Source organism: Phyllostomus hastatus, unplaced genomic scaffold, assembly GCF_019186645.2.
Source record: "Phyllostomus hastatus isolate PE091 unplaced genomic scaffold, TTU_PhHast_1.1 phas_contig_57, whole genome shotgun sequence".
Taxonomy (NCBI): domain Eukaryota; kingdom Metazoa; phylum Chordata; class Mammalia; order Chiroptera; family Phyllostomidae; genus Phyllostomus; species Phyllostomus hastatus.
The window spans coordinates 941093-958217 of NW_025333912.1; the positions used below are offsets into that span (position 1 = coordinate 941093).

The 17125-nt window shown below is 38.7% G+C and overlaps 1 protein-coding gene across 2 annotated transcripts in view; it reads left to right on the forward strand.

Annotated features, from left to right (window-relative positions):
• The window catches only part of PLCL1 (phospholipase C like 1 (inactive)), a 321929-nt gene that overhangs the window by 259999 nt on the left and 44805 nt on the right, over positions 1-17125 (forward strand). For both annotated transcript variants that reach the window (XM_045847614.1, XM_045847613.1), the window contains exons 3-4: positions 2050-2253; positions 16635-16710. In XM_045847614.1, the coding sequence (XP_045703570.1) occupies positions 2050-2253; positions 16635-16710 (280 nt within the window). The remainder of the gene's footprint in view (positions 1-2049; positions 2254-16634; positions 16711-17125) is intronic.

Sequence of the window (17125 nt, forward strand, 5' to 3'; positions counted from 1 at the left end):
ACTTACCTCACAGAATTATTATGAGACCTAAATGGGAGTGTATGTAGATTGCTTAGCCTTCAGCATGTAGAAATTCAATGTTAGTTTCTTCCTGTTCACCAGCGCTAGTAATTTGAGTTGGCTGCAAACTTCTCTCTTCAATACTGTGTGATATACTTATTCTAGGCTCATGTAACTGTGAAGCAATGAAACGACAAGTACTAAGTTCCTACGATGTGCAAGGTGTTGGTCACAGGAGCGGCAGTGGTCTGCATACAAGAGCAAAACCGGAGAGGATTATTTTCAATGTACTTTATTTGTTCCTTTAACTAATATTTTAATGGTAACCCTCACCAAAAACTCCCTACTTTCAAGACAAAAGACAAACTTGAAGAGGTGAAGTAATTTCCCAAATATTGCAGTTAATAAATAGCAATGTTGGGCTTTAAAACCAGAATTGCCTACTACCAAAATCCATGATCGTTCATGTTTTTTTTTAGTCACATGATGCTGAACCCCGCACCCAGCACTAGGTGAACACTTTATTTTACTTCCCAGAGGAATTCTGGGATAGGCTTAAAACAATTTTAAATAGCCAAAATAGCAAAAAATAATATGGTATGTAAAACACACACAAACACTTAGATGGTAAGAAATTTAAAAATAGGCTCCAAATAGTAGCATCCTCTAATGACTTTTTCTGACATAATTCTATAGGTTTTATAAATCCCTATATTAGATTAGTTATGTCAGTTTACACTTAACTTTGTATGTTAGAGGTAGATTTTATATATTTCTATATAATTCTTGAAATATATCCTTTGCATATATTATGTATTTAAAATGTGTATTAAGGGCCCTGGCTGGCATAGCTCAGTGGATTGAGTGCAGTCTGTGAACTAAAGCATCACAGGTTCGATTCCCAGTCAGGGCACATGCCTGGGTTGTAGGCCACAATACCCAGCAACCGCACATTGATGTTTCTCTCTCTCTCTCTCTCTTTCTCCCTCCCTTCTCTCTCTAAAAATAAATAAATAAAATCTAAAAAAAATAAAAACTGAAATGTGTATTAAGGAGACTTGGCTATGGAAAAAGTTTTTGCAGGTCGTATTGATATTTTATATGATCTCAACATAAAGTCTTTTGGGTTAGAGATAACTTGGAGCCTAATCAGCAGAGAGATGAATGCCGTCATTGTCACCAGGCGCATATCAGGTTAGGTACTGTTCACTGTTAATACAACAGAATACTCATAATTCTTATTTCAAGGGATTTTTAGCCCTGGCTGGCATAGCTCAGTGGATTGAGCACGGGCTGGGAACCAAAGTGTCCCAGGTTTGATTCCCAGCCAGGGTACATGCTTGGGTTGCAGGCCATAACCCCCAGCAACCGCACATTGATATCTCTCTTCCTCTCTCTCGCTCTCTCTCTATCTCCCTCCCTTCCCTCTCTAAAAATAAATAAATAAAATCTTTAAAAAAAAGGATTTTTTAAAAGCCTGTGACATGGACAAATGCAGCTCTCTCTGAAATGTGGTTTTGTATGTGTGTCTGCCGAGCACATACATTTCTGTTGGTCTGACAAGGGAGTGCCACTGATGGTTAGTCAGAGTGGGTGGTGAGTAGTAACAGCCTGCTACCTTCAGGGGAAAAGCTCAAAGCAGATGCACTCCGATGTACAGCCACAGACATGTTTTTATGATCATCATGATACAAATCAAATAAGATATTCATGACCAGCTAATGCAATGCAAATGTGTGTGAATATTCCAGTGCACTGCTTTGAAAAGCACTGTGTAGACTTGGGTCATAATCTCCTTTGCTTTGTGTTGCATTTGTGGCAGTTGATAGAAGTTGAGACAGATGAGAGCTAATAGTGAATTAGCTAATTAGCTCTGTATTTGCTCTGTGCATATCAGAACATTTTTGCTTGGTTATAATGCAGTTTGCTTCAAATTACATACGTATTTAAGGGTGTGCTTTTAATGAATATACTTTTGTGTTAACCTGGAGGTGCAGGGGTGATGTGTCCTGTGGTCAGAAGTGTGATTCCATATTTTCTTCCTCACAGAATGCCATAGTGTCCATCAAGGAACTGTGTGGACTTCCTCCAATCGCCAGTCTGAAGCAGTGCCTGTTGACTCTGTCCTCTCGGCTCATCACCGGTGACAATACTCCCTCAGTCTTGCTTGTGATGAAAGACAACTTTCCTTATCTGGAGCCTCTGGGGGCAATTCCAGATGTGCAGAAAAAGATGCTGGCTGCTTATGATCTGGTAGGAAATTATGACTCCGTGTTTCTTATCTGTGTGTGTGTGAAATCATATTGCAGAGGCTCTTTTGTGCAATTCTCATGAATAACCGAGAGTGATTGCCTTTGACACCTGAATTGGGGGTGACAGGCAGAGCCAGCCCACTCAGCTTCCCCCGAGCCCCAGTGGAGATCTCTGAGGCTGTGCTTTCAGCCCAGAGCTCCACAGATTGCAAATGGAAGATCTCTGGTTTAGCAAAGAATGAATTATTGATTAAGTCCTCAAAAGTATACACATCTCGTCATCTAAGTGACTTCAGCCTACAGTGAAACCATTTAATTGCCTACCCATAGGAGGGAACTTATGCCTCCGTGCTGCCTTATGATGGTTGAGACAAAATATATTTTAGGAATTTATGTTTTTAAGCTAATATTATTCTCTAATTTTTCTGAATATATAATAGGTTTATGTAGCAATTAAGTTTAAGAATAACTATATTTTTGCATCTTCTTACTCTGTAAAAAAATTAAGGAGCAAATGGCCAACTGGTAAAATTTGTACTGTATAAACCAGCTAAAGTTAATATCCTTGGAATAGAAAAAGTACTTAAACATTGATAAGAAAAAATGGGGAAAAATCTTATACTAGTCAGGACCAAGTTCATCTTTATGAAGCTAAAAATGTAAGCTGAGTGTGGCTTAAAAATACAAAGTTTTATTTTCTCACATTAAAATACGGAGACCAGCCGTCCAAGGTGGCACTTCTCCAAAGTTCTCAGAAACCCAGACCTCCTCTGGCTTTCTGTGTCACCATCCCTGTGCCGTCTTCATGGTCCAAAATGGCTGCTGAAGCTCCAACCATAACATCTACATTTCAGCTAACAGGGACGATAAAGAGGAAATATAGGGCATATCCTTTCCCTTTAAGGCAATTTCTCTGAAATAGCATAGGTCATTTTTGCTCATATTTCAGCCTGGAGATGACACACAGACACATTTAGATGCAAAAGAGGATGGGAAATGCCTTTATTTCTAAATGTCCAACTGAAAGTCATCTCTTCTGTAACTAAGAAATAGAGTGACTATGGATGTCAGGGGAAAACAAATAGTCTTTGTCTCAGAGGTGGACAGGAAATTCCTGCATCTCTTCTACTTAAAAGTATAATAGAAATGTAAAAACATACTTAACTGTAAAATAAGTTTTTAACTATAGATATTAAATAAATGTAGTGAGAATCTTCTCCTCTCCATTAAATTAGCATTTTTTAAAAAACGGTACCTCTGATAAAGAATTTAAGAAAGTAGATACTGCCATCCACTAAGGGGAAAATAAATTGATATAATTTAGGGGGAGAAAAATTTGGCATTAGAATTAAAAATGTTTATCTTATTTGATCTATGCATTTCCTTTCCAGGGTATTATTCTAAGCCAACAGATTTGTATGTAAACATTTAAACTTAAAAATTTCAGCATAGAGGGACTGGTTAAATAAAATATAGGAAACAATGTTATGGACTCCTTTGAAACAATTAAAATCATGCGTTACGCCCTGGCTGGCGTAGCTCAGTGGATTGAGTGCGGGCTGCGAACCAAAGCATCGCAGGTTCGATTCCCAGTCAGGGCACATGCCTGGGTTGCAGGTCATGGCCCCCAGCAACTGCACATTGATGTTTCTCTCTCTCTCTCTTTCTCCCTCCCTTCCCTCTCTAAAAATAAATAAATAAAATCTTAAAAAAAATCATGCGTTAGGAGAATATATAATGATGTGGAGAACTTCTCATACTATATTTCATGAAACAGCCTGGTTCCAAAAATATACTCAATAGTATTTAAACTGCATTTATATATATACACACATTTAAAATGCTAGCAGGATATTATAGTGATGGTTTTTAAATAAGCAGTGTGAATTTTATTTTCTTGTGTATGCTTTTTAACACTTTTCTATTTCCCAAACTCTTTATAATGAACCTGGGTAATTTTCATAGTTGAATAAAAATAAATGTTAAGGGGAAAAATAATGTTTTATCATTAAAAAACAAGTAGAGGGAAAACATTTGGGATAGACACCCTACAACTGGAACAGAACAGCCCCACAGAGTGCGCTCTGCTAATGAGTGATTGCACCTCTTTTAAACTGCACTTCACGGCTGCCGGGGGAAAGTTCGCTTATTGCCTATACCTCATTTTTCATGAAGTCAATTTTTCATCATAAAAGTAGGAACTGAAAGCTGTTCAGTGAATAGGTATAATTGCCATCTAAGAGGTGAAATTAGGGTACTAGTTGCCATAGAGACAGACAGTAGAAATCACTTATTCTTTCAAGTCCCTTTAAAGCAAAGAAAGAAAAATTATTACTGAGAGGGGGGCCGGGTCCCCTGGAGCTGGGCTTGTAATAAGCAGCACAGCACCTCGACTGCGGTTGGCCAGTTTCCATTTCACACCCCCACGTGTCCAGTGGGGTTTTGTTCCAGTTTTATCTGCCTGAGCCAAATCTGAACACCAGCCATTTCTCATTTATATTTTTAAAACACAATTTTGAATTGCAGGCATAGTATGATTTTCCAAAACTTAAAACAAAAAGCTATATTGGAAAGCACAAATGCTTGTAATGTCTTCATTTATGGTTTCCTATGGAATGATTTTTTAATTTTGTTAGTGGTTTGAGTGTACTAAATATCCTCCTACCAAATGGTAATCTCAGTAGACTGTGGATGGGATCGAAAACACTGCTGACATCTCTTTGGTTACTTTTTTAGGGAGTGGGGTAGTAGGGGCAGATACATGTCATGATGACCTTGGCCTTGAATGTCAAAATGCCATTTTTACTGTCTAGGGCCTGTATTGTATCTGTTGGTATCTTTAATACTCTTAGTGCATTAGTGTTAGCATTTAAGGATGTCTCCTAAGATACTCTGTAGATCCAGAGTGGTCATTTGAAAATATAAATTAGATCATGCCACTTTCCTGCTTTAAAATTGTGCAGTGGCTTCCCATGATAGTAAAGTGGAAACTCCTCACTGTGGCCCGTGGGGCCATCTAGGATCTGACCTCGCCTGCCCATCCACCCACCTCTGCCCACCTCACCCTCACCCTCTCTCCTTGGTTCAGTCCCTGTGTCAGATGAGCTTGCTTTCTTTCTTGCTTCAGTCAGAGCAACACGCTTGTTCTCATCTCCGGCCCATTTTATTTGCAGTTTTGTCTGCCTAAAAAGTTCTGTCCTGCATGGGTAGTTGCTTCATATCCTTTAATTCTTAGCTCAAGTGTCATATCCTCAGAGAACCTGTCCCTAACCACTATCCCCACCTGTCACTTTATTACCTAACTCTGATTTCCATCATTCTACTTCACAGCCTTGAAAAAGATGTTGTTTGACCTTTTGTGTAATTTCTGTTCTTCTCCTTTCCCCCTCCATGTGAGTGCATAACTGCGAGGGCAGAGGCCCTGCCTGTCTTGCTTGCTACTGTTATCTCTGGCAGTGAGCACAGCGCTGGCACGTACTGTGTTACCAATTGATGTTAGATGAATGAAAAGTAAAAGCATCTATTCCTGATGAAGATAATGCAGTTCCCATACTGTCACCGAATGCGCTTTATGGTAAATCTTTAAATCCCCTCTGTTTTACCTCTATGACATCACCCTGGCTAAGTTGCTTCCTCTCTTACCCGCAGAGTTACAACCCATAGACTAAGGCAGAGCTACAGAGACAGTAAAAAGACCAGTAGTTTGGAGGGAACGGGAGAGGTAGGGCTAGAGCGGGAGAGATAAATATGGGGCATATGGGAATTTCGGGGCAGTGAAGCTGTTCTCTATGATACTGTAGTAGTGAATACATGTCATCATGCATTTGTACAAACCCATGGAATGTACAGCACAAAGGGTGAACCCTAATGTGACCTGCGGACTTTACCTAATAAAAATGTCTCAGTCTTTGCTCCTAAATTGTGACGTATGCCTCACACTACTGCAGGTGGTAACAGTAGGGAAAACGGGGGGTTGGGTGGGGTGAGAGGGTATGTAGAAACTGTTTTCCCCCATTCAATTGTTATGTAAACCTAAAACTTCTCATAAAAATAAAGTCTTAAAAAACCTCACAGACATTAATAAAAACTTGCTTGGGTGACTAATGCCGAAAATCCAGGGTTTACTGCCTGGTGGTGGTGATGGTGGTGGTAGGGGGCAGATACTCTAAAGTAAACAGCTTGCATGTTCAACCTAGACTCAAGTTACTTAAATGTTTGGATTTCTCAAAAGTGGTAATGAATTGTATATATGCCAACCAAGAGAAAAAGTTGTAGCCACTAAAATACACAGGACAGGTTTAGAATAACAAACCACCTGAAGTCATTTCTGAACAGATGCAAATGTTTGGCTTATTTCAGTATCAAAAGAAACGAATCAGGAAACTAGGTAACCCACGCTTACTGAAAGCAAACCTAATTGCATCAAACTATACTACTTCTCCAGAGGAAATAAATGAAAATATTTTAGAAAACATTGACCCGGAGTTCATCCGCACAGACTTTTTCTAAATTTAGCCTTTTCTCTAATGACCTCAGTTGACCTTAGCCCTTACAAACTTCTGGCTAATTTAAGATTTGGAAATATTTTCCTCTTGAGGGATTTAAAAGTTATTCAGTGTTAAAGGTCATTTTAACATTACTATTGCAATTATAACATTATTGTAGTGTCTGTGTTGATATCGAGTAGTCAAAACCCAAAGATATCTGGAACAGAATAGAGTTCTTTACATGGCATAATTTCAGGAGATACCTCTTTGCCTCCATTCCATCTTATTTAAAACATGTATTTGCTATCTGCTCCTTGGTACTTGAAATTTCAAAATTCCAATCAGTTCCTTTAAAAGACACCCATCTCTTTTAAAATGCAAAAAACTCCCCATGTGTAGTAGCACATTGGGTCAGCAGTAATTTGTACTTTTGAATGAATTCAGCAGACTCTGTCCCACCAGCAGGTTTTCAACTGGGAGAAGGAAGAGACCCCTGTGGCAAAGGGTTCTCCAAATCTGGATGAGGGAGAGGCTCAAGTAAATGCAGTGGTTCTCTGGAGCAGCCCTATCTACAGTCTCCCTCGATACACTGAATAGGGAAGAAGCTGTGTCAATGCTCAGAGGACATTTAGTGCAGCCGAAGCAGAGGCGACTTTCCTGACACCAAACATATGTCACAGCCAGAGGTGGGAAGTGATGGTGTCTGAAAAGCATGAAAGCAAACCGGGGACATTATCGGTCAGTCACTCAGGCAAGTGGCACAGGCCCTGAGAGCTGACGGCGGGATCGATGCCTCCTCGCCAGGCTCAGGGCGCACAGCAGAGAGCAGGTGACAGCTGCAGACAGCTGGCTGCAGTGCCATTCTGGCGGCTCTGTGGTCGTCAGGGCTGGTTTTCAGTCCCGTCCCAAGAACTTAATTTAAAATCAGAACACCATTTCACAGTGACTTGTCCCTTTATTGAACTGTGGTTTTGGGGAGGGGTGGGTGAAGGTCAGGTCTTTGAAAGAAAAAGCGTCACTTCCCCACTGTGGATTTCCACTTTCTCTTAGAAAACATCCCACTGAAGTTGTTAATAAAGCCATAGAGTCACTGCTAGGTCTTCAGAGGCTGTTAAGCCTCTAAAGTAAGTAGTACCATAAGGTAGTACCATTATGTTTTGCAAATGAAAGTGATACGACGTGAGGTTTTTTCGTTGTTGTTGTTGCTGCTGTTGTTGCTGTTTAGGATTAATCTTGTTCTTGGGTTTGTTAAAAATGAAAATTGGTTACGGAAAGGGTTGGCTAGTGCCAGAGCCAGGAAAGGGGATATTTAATTCCATAAACATTCATGGAGCACCCACCGTGTGTGAGCCACTGTGTTGAACGCTGTGCAAGGTTCAGTGTGCCTGTGTTCCAGTAGCTCACAGCCAGGCCTGTGGGTCTCTGACGGGTGATCTGCTTGTGTTCCTCATTGTTTAATGCGTGGTGACAATGCTGGGTGATTACACTGAAAAGTAGTCGGCAAGTTCAGTAGAATGCTATCCAAATTTGTTTGAATAGGTTTGGCCTTTTTCTTTCTACAATAGTGTCCTTTTTATGCATGTAGATTGAATATTATTTTAGAAACCCATCTCTAGCTCCAGCCCTAACATGTTGCTCTAGTCACATTTCTCATTTGATTACAGGACATCACTTGGGTGTCTCAAAAACAAACAACAGAAATTTGATGGGTTTAAAACTGGGTTAACCTTTTTATTCCCTAAGGTACTCATTCACTCTTTTCTGACCACTGCAAAAGATACCCCTGCACCAATGGTCCTCAGTTCCTTCAGATCCTTTCAAATTCTCCCCATATTAACTCCAATAAGTTTTTTTTTAATTTACGATTCAATATCAATGATATCTGTTGCTTCTTTCCTCATGGCATTACTCTTACGTATCCATTTTTTACGTGGACTTCCCCAAGGCTCTCAGCAGCCTCCCTTCTTCCCCCTCCTGCTTGAGTTTGTCTGTAGGCGAGCTCGTCCCCCATCTAGTCTTTATTTTCCCCTAATTCAGCAGTTGGGATGATCATCCTCAAACCGCTTTTTGGTCTATTTTTACCTAGCTTCGCAGTGCTGTCTCTTTTGCCATCTTCACTTTCCATTTCCTTCTGTTTGCACCCCTTCCTCCAACCAAGTGATGTATTTGCTGTGCCTTTCTCATTCTCCATTCTTTGCACTTCCATTCTCTCCCACCTAGAATGCCTTCCCAGCCTAACTCCCTCTCTATCAATGTCCAGCCCTTTGTTCTAACCTCCAGCAAAACTTACCTTATGAAGAAGAGATTCATTTATTGACTTTATTCATGACAGTCAGTGTCTACCATATATAAAGAACTTTGCTAGATTCTATATAATGCAGAGATGTATAATCAGAGACAGATATCAGCACAAATAGCCACAGTGTGAAATACGAGAGCTCTTTGACTCGAGAGAAATATAAATAAAATGAGATAGGAACATGTGTATTTGCCGCTTGTGAAACGCTTTCTCTTTTGACATTATTTTCATGACTTTGCTTTTGATGAGTCAGCTCAACGAACATGTTTTGGATACTCATTATGTGCAGGGTACTGAGGGAAAGAAATGGGATGAAGCAAAATTTCTGTCTTTAAGGAAATGGAAAATCCTGTTAGGAAGGCTGGACCTACCTCCCCAAAAGGGAGGGAGCAGAGACACACAGGGCCCAGCGAGTGAACCAGATGATGTTTTCCGTCCTGAGCTCATTGAGTCTAAGGACCTGAGTCCTATGATGGACTTTTTGCAGTGATTTGTAGTACACCCCCTACACTCACTCTTACAGCATGTCAGCAAGGTTTTATTTACAAATAGTTTTAAATAAAAACATTATCTAACATTAACATGACTTTTTATTTAGATAGCTCAATTTTTATTTTTCTAAGTTCTCACCAGTGTGGTTTTTAATGCATAGTCAAGAAGTATTTGCCTAACATGTTTGGTCTTTTTAAGTGTTTTAAATTAATGTGAAGACATTTGGGTAGTTGGTGTTTTAGATATAATGTTCAGAGGTGGAAGAGTTACAGGGACCTGCAACTGGAAAAAATGAACCCAAAGCATTTTCTGAAAGTGACTTCTGTGCTCACTTTTTTACCATTAACATAAAAGTTAAAACTGTACTGTGGTAAAGGCACCAGATTTTCTGAAGTTAAAAAAGAAATCAAAACAATGTACGGGACACGAGTCAAAGATTATTTAATCTTTTACTAAGTCAGTTGGGGTGAGTGGTTGATTGTGTTAGCGTGACCAGGAATCTAGCAAAAAGAGCTAATTGCTGTCTTGAATCACTCTTGCAATGGAATCAGTCTATTGGCAGGTATCCCAATGAAGCCAACCATGACCAGCTGGGTTACATACATTCTCTTCTGTCAGTGTTATTACCAAGATATATTGAGCCTCAGGATGGGAAAAAGTTGTAGGTATGTCCGCCTTGGTTTTGCTTATTGAAATCAATTTAAATTGAAATTAGATAACTAAAGACACTGTTCTTCCATCCCTCTCTCCTTATAAAGTTTACGTAGACCTTTATGTTAGTTTGCATTTCAAAAACTATGTTGGCCTATGTAGTAATTGAACCCAGAAAAAGAAGAGCCTGCTGGTATGTGCCATCCAGAGTTATTTAAAAACAAGATGTTGTACACTTAGTGCATTGAAACTTCCTTTACTTGTGAGTATGGTAATGTCTTCTGAAGCATTTTCTGTATGATGGGGAATTGTCAGCACCTCAAAGGTTGCCCCATTCCCACCTGGTACCAGGGTCCCAAAGACACGAGGTATCAGAGACACGTCAGTAAGCCAGTGTTTCAGGCCAGGTCCTTTGTGGAACATTGTGCCTGGATCCTCGGAGTTCACTTTACATTCCTGAATATTCAAGTTCTTGCAGCATTTTTAGTTAAAGGCAGTATGAAGTAGTTGAATTGGCCTGAAAATTCTGGAGAATGTTCATGAAGGTTAGTCACCTGGTAATTTTATGTATTAGTTAAATTTTAATGATAGCTGGATAAGATCAAACATTTCAAGTGTTTACTCAATATATAGCTGACAACAGCTGGGAAACAGAGCAACTGCAGAAAATGGTCCCTTATTCAGAAAGCAGGTCACTGAAGCAGCTCCTGTTGCTGTCTGAACATGGAGCTGGACATCTGTTAGTCCGCTCCACGCGAGTGCTCTTGTCCTGCGCCATCCTAAATCAGGCTTGGAAATGGGACGCAGAGTAAGTCCTAGGACAGAGAGTACATCGCTCACACCAAGGGCAGTGGACTTCCGATAAGCGTGCAAATGTTCCCATCTTAGGTGTGTTCTTCTTTCACCAAAAACTAACAGCCCTGATAGGATTGAATTTGTTGAAAAACAAAAGACTCCCATCTATTAACATTTCTTTTATTGGACTTAATTTTTTTAAGAAATTAAAAATTAAAAGAAATTATCTTCATTCTAGTTAGCAAATGTATGTGTAACAGCAATCAAATTTTAAAATGTGCCAAGTTTAATAAAATTTAAGTTTTATTTTAAGCAATCTGAACAAATGAGTCACTATAGAACCAAAACTAACACCCAGTGTTTTGATCAGAAGGAAGGTAGGAGATAGATTAATTACATCACTCTTTTCAAGGGAAGAGAAATTGGTCTAGAGTAGATTGGTTTTTCATTGACTCCCATATTCTAATGTGACTGATTTTCCAAATCTGATAACTCCTTCCTGAAAAAGCAGTGGGTGTAAGTAAGTACACTCCTTTCTAGGTTTCGTAGGAAGAATATTTATGTTGGTTGATGCATGCTGCAAATTATACTAGCAGGGAGAAGCAGTCATGGAGAAAAGAGCAGTCATGATGCTTTTCTTGATGAATTCTACTTTAATAAATGTTAATCACCAACAAGCATTTACAATAGGAATTGTATGCTTTAATATGATACCTATAATCACAGACCAACTTATCAGCTTAGGTCTGCTCCACAAGAGTGCCTGGGTTCTAGACTCAACTATTTCACCAACTAGTTGTGCACATTTAGGCAAGTCAGTTTGGGGGATAGTTTTTTCATCTGTAAAATGAAATTGTCAATGGTGGTCCTTAAGGTGACTTCTAAACGTGAAGTTCTGTGTTTCTAGGAATTTAGATATAATTCCGAAGAACCTTGGAGTCCATGGGAGGTCTGTGAGTCATGATGTGATGGAAGCTAATCTTTTCAGGGCCATTAAATAGTCACATTGACTCTGCAGTGATCCCAGGCAGTTGGTTAAATTCCCTAGTGGGAAGAGCTGGGAGGACATATTTTTTTTTCACACAGGTGGACAATGTAGTCCATCTCTGAGTAAAAGTGTTACTGTTTTCATTTTACATAAATGATTTTAATCTTAACTGACAACTTTATACACCCCTGTTGAGGACATCTAATGCCACCCTTTATCTGGGTAAATCCTCTATTCTTTTAGATACAAAGCCAAGTCAAGGCAATAAGATCCATTAGGAGATATTCAAGTGACAGAGCCAAAGAAAAGCTCTTTGTGTTATCACAACAGGCAAAGGCAACTGGGAGCTCAGGCTGAGGCATCAGATATGTAAATCAGGCTACTGCCAGATTCTACCATTTGAGTCAACCTAGCAAAGGCTGGCTAGGTGTCCTACTGTCCCACCAGGAGGATTTTCTGAGGGCGTGCTTCTCACCTTAGCTTTTGCACCTTATATGCCACGTCTGGCAGGTTCTGTACACACCTAGGAAGGAGATGAAACTTAAATCAAACATTTTTCTTTCCTAAAAACTTAGATAATTAAAATACTTAGCTGGGAGAAAGTTTGAAATTGTTAATACAAATATGGTTTAGAATTATTGGTACATTTCAACCATCCATCTTATTTGTTTTGTCTACAACTATTATTAGAAGTTAGCTGTGGAAAATCCAATAAAATTATTCTTCTAAATACAATGAAGGAAATTATGGAGAAGTCAAAATGCTCTTATGAGAAAAGTTCATATGAGCCATGATTTTTAAATTCTGAGAATATCAATGATGAGGTATTTCAGAATGAAAGTTGTGATTTTTATGACTAATGGGTTTTAGGCTATCCTCTAGAGCAAGGGTGTCAAACTCATTTTTACCGGGGGCTACATCAGCCTCGTGGTTGCCTTCAAAGGGCTGAATTTAATTTCAACCCCTTAACAGTTAAGAAGTAGTTAATATAGTCCTAAAATTATTTATATAGTCCTAAAATTATTTATATAGTCCTAAAATTATTTCAGCCCTTTGAAGGCAACTGTGAGGTTGATGTGGTCCCCGGTGAACATGAGTTTGACACCCCTGCTCTAGAGAATGTCAAAGGGATGCTTTTCTAGGTGGAAGGCTACAGAACACTTGACTATCTCTTTATGAAGTGAGCTATTGGACGCTGGGAAAAACAAACTTCTTACAGTATGGGGTTAACAAATAGTCCTTACTTGGGGGCTTTTGAAGAGAACTTGAATCATTTAATTTGTTGTATGTTTTGGTCCTGACTTTATTGTACCTCAAATAAGTAATAAAGTTTTAAAATTTATTTTCTGATATAGAATATTATATTTTCTGTAGGGATTATTCTGTTAAAAGCTTTATATTTATTTTTCAGTGTTTAATCTGAACGAGCATGTAAGATTATAGAAAAATAGAGAAGCCTAGAAAAAAAGGACTAGGAACAGAAAGCGAGATTAGAAGAGTTCAAAAAAGATAACTATGCGTTTGAGAAGTGATCAATAATAAAATATTTGATTGTGCATACATGTATGGATAATAGATGTATAGAAGAAATAAGTATCACAAAGTAAAATGGGAAAAAAGTGATTATATAAATGGATAGATGAATTTGGGGATGAAGATGAATAAGATAGGGTCCCTGCTCTACTGGAATTACAGTTTACTGGGGAAGTGAGGGGTGGGAGATAATAGAGGGAAACAATTTTAATTTGAGTAAAAAAAATTGTAAACAGACTAAAAAAATAGAAGATTCTGCTGCCCTGACTGGGTGGCTTAGTTGATTGGAGCATCATTTTATACATTAGAATGTTGTGGGTTTGATTCCTGGTCAAAACACATACCTATGTTACGGGTTTAATCCCTGGTTGGGGTGTGTACAGGAAGGCAACTGAGTGATATTTCTCTCTCACATCTATGTTTCTCTCTCCCCCACCCCCCAACCTTCCTCTTTCTCTAAAATCACTCAAAATGTATTCTCAGGTGAGGATTAAAAACATGGAATGTTCTGGGAATTTGGAAGTAAAAGAGGAGGGAAGGGAGAATCAGGACACCAGTGGAAGGGGGGCATTGAAGTGAGCTTTGAGGCCTGATAGGATTTGACCACGGGAAAAGGGAATAAGCTAGGGGAGAGGCAGAGGTTGTGGATGAACAAAAGAAGGGCTCGTTAGGAGTGGGTTCTGGAGGGAAGCAGGAGAGAGGTGGGATTGAAAGTGCAGGTAGGAGAGTTAGCCGTGGCAAAGACGACATTTCCTTCTTGGGTTGTTAACAAAGAGTTTGTGGATGCAGGAAGTGTATTCTTTTCGTTGTTAGCACTGAGAAGACACTTAGTAAAATACTGCAATGAAAGCTGGTCACAAATCAATAAAGAGGTTTTTTTTTTTAAAATTAGAGAATGATATCATCTATTCTCTACCTAGAGCAAAACCAAGAAAGATGAATATAATAGTCAAGATATTAACAAAGGAAATTACCAGCCTTATTCTCTCTTTTTTTTAAAAATTTTTCTTCAAAAGGGTATGTTTGATTCTGGCTGAAGTGGATTAGGTATGGGCATGTCCTTATGTTTTTTTTCTAGCATCCTGGGCCTGGTGACTTTGGAATGCTCCATTCAGACTCAAAATACTTCATGTATGTGAAGGCACGTATTCTCACGTGGAGCACGGCTAGGCCAAACAAAAATAAAGGGGTGCTGTTTTTTTCTTGAAAGTAAGAGAGATGACAGGAAACTGGGATTTTAATTTCAGCTTGATCATTAATTAGTTCTGTTTGGGGGCAAGAATTTTAACTCCTGTAAGTTTTAGTTTCCTTTTTTTATAAAAATAAAGTGTTGATCATGAAAGTTTAGATTTTTTTGGCTTAAAATTAAATGATTCTAAAAGTACATATAATATTACCTACTTTACTCTTGGTAAAGTCACAGAATGTGTCTTTTTAAATTAGTATTTCCCTTGCTTAAATTTTACGAAAACATTTTGTCTACCACTTGAGTAATTGGAACCTCTGATAACTTTTGAAAGTATTATAAAAACTCAATTGATGTTGCATGTTGTGGGTGCTGAGCTTAACAAAGACTAAGTTAGATTGCCTTAATATTAAATCTTTCTCTGCCTATAAATTCCATTCACTTGGAAGCTATAGTGACTCAGGCTACTATTAACCACTTGATGACTTGTTATTCACAAGCATTCTACTTCTTCTGGTGAATTGAAAGAATTAACTAATACAGTCCAAAAGTTTGACTCAATGAGACCTTCTTGAGCATCTGGTTTTATGGTTTTGATAGTCAGTTTAGCCCTTCAAATAAATCACTCTCTATACTAATTACCGTGGGCAGAAAATATGAGTAAATGAATTTTGTTTGGTTGAATTGACTATCATATTTTATTCATTTGAGTAGACTTCCTTGTTAGACTAGGAGCTCCATGGAGACAGAGATGTGTCTGTTTTTGCTCATCTGTGCGTCCTATCCCTTGGACTTTCCATAGAGCTTACAAATAATGGCTGCTGAATAGACACTTGTTCAATGAATAAATGATAGGATTTTACTCCTATGGAGATTTTATGTACTAAAAGTTTGTGACTCAGTGTTTTTTCCACTTGACAATTTGTAATCACAAACCACTTTGTATGTGGAAGTGATTATACAAGTCTACAATCTGTTCAACAGCATCTGACATGAAAATGTCTTACCGAAGACCTTTTATGCCCACTTTGAATTCTGCCTTGAAGTAACTCCCTTCAGAATATTGAGCCAGACAGATACACATAGAATAGCCAGATGAAGTGAGACAGCATTTATTGAGAATTGAATAAATTCAGGAAGTGTTAAGTTGCCTATTGGTTGCCTTTCTTTAAACATTTCTTCGAAAGGCCCTCATCCTTGTCTTTCTGATCACAATTTCTTTACCTATGATTATCTTTCCTTTTCTTCACATACAGATTTTTCTCTTCTTCATGTCTCTAACACCAGTCTTATTTCCCTTACTTCACTCAATATATTAATAACCTCTTGGACATATTTGTTTCTTATGCAAATGTGGAGGACAGGGACAGTCATTTCAATGTTGGGTCCTATAAGCTCTATCAAGTTGGTTGCTCTGAGATCTGACCCACTCCTCGTTATTGCCAATGGAGCTGGAATTCTTTCAGAGGGAGGACCAGACTGCCATCTTTGGGCCCCCCAAATCCAGGCTGCCAACTTCATTCACCTGTCCAGTAGTCCTTCAGCTTATCAGATTCCCTGTTCTGATCTCATTGCTGTTATTCCAATGCCACTTGCCTTGATGTTGTTGTAGTAACTTTTGGGATGAGGGAGTGGAATAAGAGGTATTCATGAATGTGATCAGGGGCCTAAAGAATGTGTATGCATTTATTCAGCAGTTATTTGTTTGACACCCATTGTGTGAGGAGCCTGTTAGGTGACCAGAACAATCATGAGGTAGGTGACTCTGGCTGCAGTGTTAGAGGGGGTGGCCCCTGGAGCAGAGGTTATCCTTCCCTCTCCCATTTCTTGTGGTTAGGGCCCTGGCTCCCCATTACCGACCGTACCATGTGGGTCTATCTGTGTGAGCCCTTTCCGATGAGCCAGGTTAAGGATTTCTGACAACCACATTTTGGTGTTTCTTTTGTGACAGATGATTCAGGAGAGCCGGTTTCTCATCGAAATGGCCGACACGGTCCAGGAAAAGATCGTTCAGTGCCAGAAAGCAGGTACGCCCCTCCCGCCCTCGCTCAGAATTGACAGATTTTTTAAAAAAAACTTTGTGTTCTTACTCTTAAAATTCAAATATTTGATGGCATAGTTTATACTTTGAGTTCACTTACTGTATTTTGCTGTGTATAATGCGCATGTTTTTGCCTAAATTTTTGAGGGAAGAGTAAGGATGGTCATGATACATGAGTAGTACTAAATTATATACATGGGTAGTACTGTATAAATGTTTTTAATTCTTTTATTTATGTTTATGTGTTAAAAATGTTACTGTAGAAAGCAATAACAATATCCATATGTTGAAAAATAAGTGCTAAAATTCCTCTATAATACCAAAAACAAGCATCTAAATAAAAACAAATACACACATAAATACAGAAATAAATAAATGAATATATAAATACATAATTGAAT